Source organism: Pteropus alecto, unplaced genomic scaffold (assembly GCF_000325575.1).
Source record: "Pteropus alecto unplaced genomic scaffold, ASM32557v1 scaffold44, whole genome shotgun sequence".
NCBI lineage: Eukaryota > Metazoa > Chordata > Mammalia > Chiroptera > Pteropodidae > Pteropus > Pteropus alecto.
Window position 1 is genome coordinate 8,262,360 of NW_006436812.1, and position 10,491 is coordinate 8,272,850.

The 10,491-nt window shown below is 40.0% G+C and overlaps 1 protein-coding gene, 1 non-coding gene and 1 pseudogene across 9 annotated transcripts in view; all 3 read right to left on the minus strand.

The window, feature by feature from the left end:
- Window positions 1-5,882: 5,882 nt before the first annotated feature.
- On the minus strand, window positions 5,883-6,001 carry LOC112481613. Its single transcript, XR_003046978.1, has one exon. It is a non-coding gene; the product is annotated as a 5S ribosomal RNA (ribosomal RNA).
- Window positions 6,002-7,794: 1,793 nt separating this feature from the next.
- Window positions 7,795-10,491, minus strand: part of CLN3 (CLN3, battenin) — a 10,327-nt gene continuing 7,630 nt past the window's right edge. For all 8 annotated transcript variants that reach the window (XM_025048392.1, XM_025048394.1, XM_025048393.1 and 5 more), the window contains 2 exons: window positions 8,275-8,415; window positions 7,795-8,173 (listed from right to left, as the gene is read on the minus strand). In XM_025048392.1, the coding sequence (XP_024904160.1) occupies window positions 8,054-8,173; window positions 8,275-8,415 (261 nt within the window). In that variant the 3' untranslated portion in view covers window positions 7,795-8,053. The remainder of the gene's footprint in view (window positions 8,174-8,274; window positions 8,416-10,491) is intronic.
- Window positions 9,236-9,351, minus strand: LOC112481623 (annotated as a pseudogene).

The window sequence follows — 10,491 nt, forward strand, 5'->3', positions numbered from 1 at the left end:
AAAGAACTAGAAATCACCCCGCAATAGTTGGAGATAGGAAGGGATGAAGACACAAGGCTGCCTGGTCCCCAGCAGCTTAGTCGGACAGAGGCTGGCAGCTGCAGATATCACTTAAAGGGGCCGTGTCCACAACTGGACTTTTGCGGTGATGGACTTTCTCACTCTGAGCACCAACACCTGGTCGGCTGCTCAGGGGTCATCAGGGTCTTGCAAGGGGCACACTGAGTTGTCGGAGAGAGGGCCAGAGTCAAGGCTTTCTCCTGGGCAGAAGTGCTAGCGGAATCCACTGCTCCTCTGTTGAGCCCTCCCTGCTTCCAGTATGCAGACACAGCTGAGACTTAATCAAACTGGGTAACAGAGGTCGATCCACTCAGAAGAGTCCCTGAAACTCCACCTCCCCCAACTCATGGCCCCACCAAAGCCATATTCAGTTGTGTCCTGGGCTAGTTCTGTGCCACTTGCCAAGCAGCGCCAAGACTCACACTGGAGGCAGCTGATCTCGTTTTCTGGCATGGCTTCTTGAGGCAACTATAAGCACAGCATCTATGGATTATTTGCAGAATCTTAACAAGTGGCCCTGAAGAGGTACAGGCTGGGACTAAACTTGGCCTGCAGCTGAACTCCTCTCAGGACTGTGCCACTGGACGCCTATTACATAAAGCCACATTAGTAAGACTGGGAGACTTAGGAGCTTTGCTTAGTACATAGAAACAGACACAGAAAGCAGCCAACATGGGAAGACAAAGAAGCAGAAACCATAAGAGAGAACAGAACAGAGATCCAGGAATAATGGAGTCAAGTAATCTAACAGATGCAGAGTTCAAAACACTGGTTATAAAGATGCTCGATGAATTTAGGGGAAGTGTAGATGAATTCAGCAAGAACTTTAACAAAGAGATAAAAAAATAAAAATGGAAATGGAAATTATAAGAGGGAACCAGTCAAAAATGAAGAACACATTATCTGAGATGAAGAGTATGTTAGAGGAAATCAACAGAGTGGAGGAAGAAGAGGATCAAAACACCGATACAGGGAATGAGAAATCCAAGGACTCCCAATTAGAATGGCAAGAAAAAAAGTAACCAAGAATATAATAATAATTTAAGAAGCCTATGGGACAAAATTAAGGGTAAAAACATCTGTGTCATAGGGGTACCTGAAGAGAGAACAAGAAGTTGAATACATATTTGAAGAAATAATGATGGAAAACTTCTCTAACCTGGTGAGGGTTAACCAGGAAACTCAGAGAGTCCCAAAAACCAGGAATCCAAAGAGGCCCACACCAAGACATATTGTAATTAAAATGCCAAAGGCTAAATACAAAGAGAGAATTTTAAAAGCAGCAAGGAAAAAAAAAAAAACAGTTACGTACAAGGGAATACACATAAGACTGGCAGCCTATTTCTCAGAAGAAACTTTGCAGGGCAGAGGGCTTGGCACAGAATATGCGACGTGATGAAGACCTAGGATCTACAATCAAGAATACTTTATCTAGCAAAGCTCTCATTTAGAGTCAAAGGACAGATAAAGAGCTTCCCAGACAAAAATAAGCTAAAGGAATTCATCAACACCAAGCTAGTATTACAGGAATTGTTGGAGGGTCTTCTTTAAAAAGAAAAAGTATGTATCAAAAACATGAATAAAGAATGGTAATAACTACATATTTATCAACAAGTACCTCAAATAGAAAGGAATTAAATGCTCCAACTAAAAGATAGGGAAGCCGAAAGGATAAGAAAACATATGCTGCCTATAAGAGACTCACTTCAGATTAAAAGACACACACTCACTAAAAGGAAGGGGATGAAAAAAGACATTGCTTTGATGGACCTAGAGAGTATTGCGCTGAATGAAGTAAGTCAGATAGAGAAAGACAAATACCACATGATTTCATGTACATGTGAAATCTAAAAAACAAAATAAAAAACAGCAACAGCAACAAAAACGGAAACAAGCTTATAGATACAGAGAATATTTTGAGGGCTACTAGATGGGAGGGGGGCTTGGGGGGATGGCGAAAAAGGGCAAAGGGATTAAGAAGTACAAATGGATAGATGCAAAATAGTCACGGAGATATAAAGTGTAGCATAAGGAAAATAGACAACTATGTTGTAAAAAATATGTAAGGGGAAAGAGGGGTACCTGATTTAGTAGGGTGACCACTTCATGAGTTATATAGATTTTTAATCACTATGCTGTACAACTGAAACTAATGTGTTATTATATGTAATTGAAAAAAAATGATTGAATTGTACAATGTAAATATGAGCAACTAATTGTCTATATAATAATAATTTAAGAAGTCTATGGGACAAAATTAAGGGTAAATTAAGTATACTTCAATAAAGCTGAGACAAGAAGAAGAAGAAGAAGAAGAAGAAGAAGAAGAAGAAGAAGAAGAAGAAGAAGAAGAAGAAGAAGAAGAAGAAGAAGAAGAAGAAGAAGAAGAAGAAGAAGAAGAAGAAGAAGAGAAGGAGGAGGAGGAGGAGGAGGAGAAAGAGGAGGAGGAAGAGGAAGAGGAAGAAGAAGAAGAAAATCCTGACACATGCTACAACATGGATGAACCTTGAGGACATTATGCTACATGAAATAAGCCGGTCACAAAAAGACAAATATTGTATGACTCTACTTATACGAGGTGCCCACAGTAGTCAAATTCTTAGAGACAGCGAGTAGAATGGTGCTTGTCAGGGACTAGGGGAGGGGAGCATAGGAAGTTGTTTCAGTTTTGCAAGATAAAAAAATTTCTGCATGTGCATATAATTAAAAGTACTGGACTGCACATTTTAAAATGGTTAATGTGGTAAATTTTATGTTATGTATATTTTACCTCAATTAAAAATTTTTAAAGGCAAAAAAAAGAACAACAAAAAAAATATGTAGCAAAACTACCACAGAGCAAAGGCCTCAACCAGATGCTTTCACTGGTTAATTCTACAAATAGTTATAGGAGAATTTACACCAGTTCTTCACAAACTCTTCCAAAAAATAAAAGAGGGCATACTTCTCAACTCATTCTATGAGGGTCATATCACCTCGATACCAAAACCAGACAAAACAACACAAGAAAACTACAGACCAATATCTCTTATGAATATAGACTCAAAAATTCTCAACAAAATGCTAGAAAATCTAATACATCGACTATGGCTAAGTGGGATTTATTAGGAATGCAAAGTCATTTTATCATAGGAAAATCAATTAATGTAATACATCATATCAATAGAATAAAGAACAAAAACCACATGATCATCTCAATAGATGAAAAAAAAAACCAAACAAACAAACAAACAAAACCAAAAACTAAAAACCCAGAACATTTGACAACATCCAAAACCTCTTCAAGGTAAAAATACTAACAAACCTGGAATAAAAGGAAAGTTCCTCAGTATGATAAAGGGCATTTATGAAAAACCCACAGCAACATCATACTTAATGATGAAAGACTGAAAGCTTTTCCCCTAAGATCAGGAACAGGACAAGAATGTCTACTCTTGCCATTTCTATTCAGTGTTGCACTGGAGGTTCTAGCAAGGGCAATTAGGCAACAAAGTGAAATAAAAGGCATCCAAATCAGAAAGGTGCAGAGGACATAATCTTGTTTATAGAAAATTCTAAGGATTCTACAAAAGCCTATTTGAACTAATAATGAGTTCAGCAAGGTTGGAGGGTAAAATATCAGCAGACAAAAAACCAATTGTATTTTTATACACTTGTAATGAACAATCCAAAAATAAAATTAAGAAAACAATTTCATTTATAAAAACATCAGAAAAGAACTAAACACTTAGGAATAAATTTAAATAAAGGCAAAATGTATACTCTGAAAACTACAAAGCATTGTTGAAAGAAAATAAAAAAGACCTAAATAAGTGGAAAGGCATCCCATGTTCATGGATCAGAAGAGGCAATATGATTAAGATGACAAAACTCTGCAAGTTGATCTATAGATTCAATGCAATCCCAATCAAAATCACGCTGGCTTCTTTGCAGAAAATGACAAGCTGATCTTAAAATTCATAAAACAAGCTTGAAAAAGAAGAACAAAGTTGGAGGATTCAGACTTCTCAACTTCAAAAACTCAATATAAAACTACAGTAATCAAGACAGTGTCTTACTGGCATGAGAATAAACATATAGGTCAGTAGAATCAAACTGAGCCTAGATATACACCCCCATATATACAGTCAAGTGATTTTCAACAAGGTATGAAAACAAATCAATAGAGAAAGCCTTTTCAACAAATGGTTCTGGAACAACTGGATACCCACATGCAAAACAATAAATTTGGGCCAGTATTGGGAGTCCCTAAGACCACACTATTTCAGTGATTGCTAAGAAGACTCACAGCATTCAGTATAGTCATACTTGTAGCTATGACTTGTTATAATGAAAAGAAGCAAAGCAAAATAAGCAAAGGGAAAAGGATGGGGGTGAATTCCAGGGCAAACTAGACACAAGCTTCCAAGGGTCCTTGTGGGGTCACATAGGACATACTTAATTCCCCCAGCAATGTGTTGGAACAACACATGTGAAATGTTGCCCGCTAGGGAATCTCATTAGAGACTCAGGGCCAGGACTTTCATTAGAGTGTCACATAGGCACTCTACCTAGCAAGTACCAAAATTCCAGATTGCAGAAGGAACATAGGTGTTCAGCATAAACCATAATGTTTGTACAAACAGTTTAGGCAGTGTGAGCCACTTTATCAGTTAATGGTGGGAAACATCCTGAAATCTAAGTTACCACACTCCAGGCAAGGGCCATTTTTACAAGCAGGCTTTTACAAGGTCAGCAGTTTGAGCCTGTTATGTTAACTCTTTCTGCACTAACCCCTTACTTCACACCACACACAAAAACAGAACAAAAAACAAACTCAAAATGGACCAAAGATCTAAATGTAAGAGCTAAAACTATGAACTCTTAGAGGAAAATATAGTGGCAATTCTTCATGACCTTGGATTTGGCAATCGTTTCTTAGCTATGTCACCAAAAGCATGAGCAACCAAAGAAAAAATAGATAAAGTAGACTTCATCAAAATTAAAAACTTTTGTGCATCAAATGACACCATTAAGAAAGTAAAAAGACAACACACAGAGTGGGAGAAAATATTTGAAAATCATTTATCTAGTAAGGAACTTTATTTAGCCTATGTGAAGAACTCTTACTATTCAAAAATAAAAAAGCAAATAATCCAATCCAAATAAAAAGGCAAAGGATCCGAATAGTCATTTTTCTCCAAAGAAGATATACAAATAGCCAACAGCACATGAAAAGATGTTCAAAATCATTAGCTATCAGAGAACTGAAAATCAAAACCATAATGAGATACCACTTCGTACTCACTAGATGGCTATAATTAAACAAAAAACAAAAAAATCAAATAAACAAAAAGAAAAATAACAAGTAATAGTGAGGATATGGAGAATTATAGTCCTCATACATGCTGGTGGAATGTAAAATGGTATAGCCAGCCACTTTGGGAAACAGTCTGCAGGTTCCTCAAAGGATTAAACAGGATTATCACATGACCCAGCAATTCTACTCCTAAGAGAAATGAAAATATTATGTCCACATGAAAACTTGACACAAACGTTTACAGAATATTGTTCATAATAGCCAAAAAAATGGAAACAATCTAAATGTCCATCAACTGATGAAGGGATAAGCAAAATGTTATATATCCATGCAAAGTTATAATATTCAACCATAAAAAGGAATAAAGTGCTGATAGATGCTACAACATGGATGAATCTTGAAAACATTAAGTGAAAGAAAAACTAAAGGTCATAGAATTTTTTTATTATTTATTTTTTAGGAAAGGCGATCCTTGGTTAACCTCACAGATTGCAAGGACCTTGTCACCAGTTTTTATTTTTCACGCCTATAGCACCTGGTTTTCCTAGATGGTCTCCCATCCAAGTATTAACCAGGCCCAACCCTGCTTAGCTTCTGAGATCTGATGAGATCAGGCATGTTCAGGGTGGCATGGCCGTAGACTAGGATTTCTTTTTGAGGTGACAAAGGTGTTCTAAAGTTGACTGTGGTGATGTTCGCACATATCTTGGATTATAGTGACAACCAACTGTATGGTAGTGAAGTATGGCTCAATGATGCTGTTAAAAGTAATTTTTAAAATAATCAAGATTGAATGTGTTTTCACTCACTTAGTAAAGAATTCAAAATGATTATATCCATTGCTGAGGAGGGTGTTGTGAAACACACGCACAACTTGTGCATATAAACTGGTAAAACAAAAAACCTTTCAGAAGACAAGGTGGTGACCTATCAATAACCTAAAAAATGCTCACCCCTACACTTTCACTTTGGAGAATCTATCCTAAAGAAATACTCATATGTAGAAAATACATGGTGCACAAAGGGGTTATTTTTAATAATAAATGAAAACAAGTTAAATGGCCAACATTAATAGAATGCCTAAGTTGTAAAGATCCCTTGTGATGGAATATTATGCACCCATCAAAAGGAAACCAATTTTTGCATCCACAGCAAGAAAGTTCCTGGCTTAAAGAACATACTTAAAAGTTTTTTAACCAGAAAAAAAGAAGGCTTACAAAGAATTATTTTTTAAAGGAAAAGGGTAAATTCAGTGGTTCTCAAAATGTCGTCTTTGAAAAGCAGCAGCTGCATGCCCTGGGTGTATGACATGTGAAATGTGAGCTCTTGGTGCCCACTCCAAGCTCCCTTAATCAGACCCTGGAGGTAGGCCCAACAGTCTGTATTTTAACAAGTGTTCTGATGCACACTTGAGAACCATTGGCATAATACAATGTGAAAGGTACAGGCAGGTTTCAAACCATAGCCAATTATTGAGTGCTGACTATGTGTTCTCATGATCTCATGTCATTTCCACAACCACCTTACGTGTTGGTACTATTGTTATCTCCATTCGACAGATTAGGAAACTGAGGCACAGAGATATGAAAAGACTTGCCCAAAATCAGAGAGCTAGTGAATGGCAGAGCTGGGACCCCAGTCTTTTCTCTGCCTCCAAAGCCCATGTTGTTAACCATTGTGTCAGCACTTCCCTGAGCATGGGCCACAAACATAACCAGTCATCTCGGGGGTACTGGCTGTTCATTTTAAACACCAACAGTTATGCATTGAATGTGTTGTAGAAAAAATATATAACTCATGTTTTAAATAGTGACGTTTCCTTTTAAAATAACTAAATTTATATTAAACGTTAGTCACTTTAATGAAAAATATTAAGTAAATGGAAGTATTGTTATGCATAGATATGGCAAAAATGGTAGAGATGGTTAATAGTGATATATGGGGAACACTGAGCCCACTTCAGTTACTTAAAAAAAAAGTAACAATTTGTGTATTTTACTGTACATAATTTTTACCTTAAAAAGGACTGTACAAAAATACTGGATTCTAGTTAGCAATGTACATGCTGCATGCAGCACGTAGAGGGAAGTATATTCAAGTCAGCTCCCTACATTTAAAGTGCATTGCAAAAGTAAGATTGACTGACTGGAAGGCTGGATGTGACAAAGCAGCTGTGGCAAAATGGTCATTGTAGAACCCAGGTAATATGTACTGAGTACTCACTTGCACAAATTCTTTCAACTTCTCTGTGTGTCTGAACTTACATATTGGAGAAAAATGTATATAGATTGCCTCAAACAGTGAATGAATAAGTAAAACCTGATAGAAATCTCCTGAAGTGCTTTCTATACACTCTCCTGTATATATCCAAAGTGGGCTTTTATTACTTTTATAATAAAATAAACACTTTTTCAAGGAGACAAATGGCACAAGAGTCAATTGATAAAACGGGCCTTTATTCCGAGGGCTTAATGCCGAGAAGGAACTTCTTGAGATGAGCTTGGAGTGGGAGAAAGCTGCTCCCCTCGCTCCAAGGGGAACGTGATCTCAGCACTTCTCAACAGCCCAGCTGTGCAGGGGAGTCCAGGGGGAGAGCTCATGGACAGGCTCTGGGCTGTGGGCTTCGGGTCTGACCTGCTTGCCTGTCAGTGCAGGCCCCTGGTCATTGTGTCCTGTGTCCTAAGAAGCATAGTGTCAGGAGAGGTGGCAGAGGAAGTTGTGCAGAGGCAGGGCCAGGATCCCTGATAGGGAGATCCCCAAGGTGTCAGAGATACAGGCGGCGGCCATGGCAAATTCCCGGTGCTCATCAGTGGTCTGGGGAGGGCAGAAGCAGGGGTGAGGCTTCAGGTCTCCACATCTCTGCCCTGGCCTTTTCCAGAGAGGCCACCCACAACCCTCCTCTGGCTGGTGCTGACCTCCTGGGCAATGTTGTAGAAGGTGTTCACATAGGCAGCACCCCCCAGGAGCCCTTCAAACAGAATGATCAGGAAAACGAGGTAGATGCTCGGCAGGAAGCTCAACCACACATCCGCCAGCAGCAAGGCCAGGTTGAGGCACTGTGGATGCAAGAGGAGGGGAGAGCTGAGCCTGGGACCGGCGGTGAGAAGGGAGGCAGGTGGCCATCCAGTCCAGTGGTCTCAGTCCTGGGAGGTGCTGCTGAGGGAGAGGGCTGGTAGGCCTAGATCAAAGCCCAACACCCAGCTGGCCTACCAGATGCTGGGACCGACGTGCACCTTCTCCCTACCCTGTCCCAGCACCTTAAACCTTGTGGGTCTTGCCCTCTCCCTCCTTTACTCCTGTCAATCCTACCGCTGGGAATGCTATTCCACCCTCCCTCACTGGGGATCTCCTAGTCACCACAGTTCATAGCTCAGCTTGGATCGGGGTCACTCGCTTCTGTGCTCATGCCTCTTTCCACTGCGCTCCCTGAATAATTTTTGCCCCGTTTTACTACACTGAGGCTCTGGTTAGACCAGCGGTTCTTGACTGGACTTGATTTTGCACCCAAGTGGACATTTGACAATGTCTGGAGATATGCTTGGCTATCAAAGCTGGGGATGGAAGGTGCTACTGGCATCTAATGGTGAGGCCAAGGGTGCTGCTTGACATCCTACAGTGCACAGGATGGACCCACAGCAAAGAATTATCTGGCGCCAAATGTCAATAGTGTCGAGGTTGAGAAACTCTGGTTTAGATGGTCCCATCTCTTTTAGGAAGTCTCTCTGACCCCACCCAAGGGTGTAGGTCCCTCCTGTGCCCCAGTTCCTTGGGGGATCCCAATGTCCCATCTCTGAGTGCGAAGAGTTGCCACAACAGTGGTTCATATGCTTGATGCACATGGGAATCATCTGGGGATCTTTTTTTTTTTATTATTTATGCCTACAGCACCTGGTCTTCCTAGGTGGTCTCCCTTCCAAGTACTAACCAGGCCCGATCCTGCTTAGCTTCTGAGAGCAGACTTCAGGATTGTTCAGAGTGGCATGGCCATAGACCATGGACCGGGGCTCCACCGGGGTGAGAACCCAGGACCTTCTACATGTAAAGCAGACGTGCAGTAGACCATGGACCGGGGCTCCACCGGGGCGAGAACCCAGGACCTTCTACATGTAAAGCTGACGTGCTAACAGCTACACTATGGAACCACGTGCATGGGGATCTTGTTACCCACACAGACCTTGCCCTCAGAGGCTCTAAAGCACTTGGTCTGAGGTGGGCTCAGAGATCTAGATCTGCGTTTAAAAGAACACACCTTTGAATGCCAACTGTAATTGAAAAATAAAACATTAGAAAAAACACACCCTGGTAATACTAATGTGACCTGCAAAACACTTTCTGCAGCATTAGGCTAGACACCTTTTGTAATGGAACGAAATGATTATAAGTGCCTATTTCTATGAAGCAGCCCTGATTAAGATTTAACTAAAATCATAAGCTACATTTCAGCAGCATCTAACGAAGAACCCTGGGTTACGAATTGCTGACACAACAATTTGGAACTTTGGGGCCACGAAGTCCTGGACTGGCAATACTGCTTCAATAAGTAAACAGTTATAGGATATTTGCATGCTACTGCCATACCATTAAAGTGTAATCTATACTTATTCTGGATCTTGTTATAGATCTAAGTTTATTAAAAAGAGCAAAGGACTTTCCTATAATAGTTGTAGAAACAATGAATGCCGGTTATATAAAATTACTTTTCTTAGAATGTAGGGAATGCTGTTTGTTCGCTTAAAGTTGTAGATTACTTTATCCATGGGTAGTTGAATTTTCTCACCAGCCTTGAGATATATAATCTGTTGAGTACAACATCACTGATTCTATTATAATTCACCACGCAGAGTAAAAGAACCGTACATTTTCTCAGTGTTAGAATGTTATTTGAAAGCCTGTGTCTCTTCATAAGGCTTGTACAAATAATCATTAAATGAGTAATTCTAAAACGACCCCGAGAAGTAGATGTTGGCCATGCCCAATTTATAGATGAAGAAGCCGAGGCTCAAAATGGTCCAGACACCTGTCCTAAGTCACAAAGCTACTGACTATAGATAATGAGATTTACATCCAGGTTTGCCTGGCTACTGGGAACACACTGAACATGGAGCCCTGCTGGCCTTTTGTTCCCCATGCTT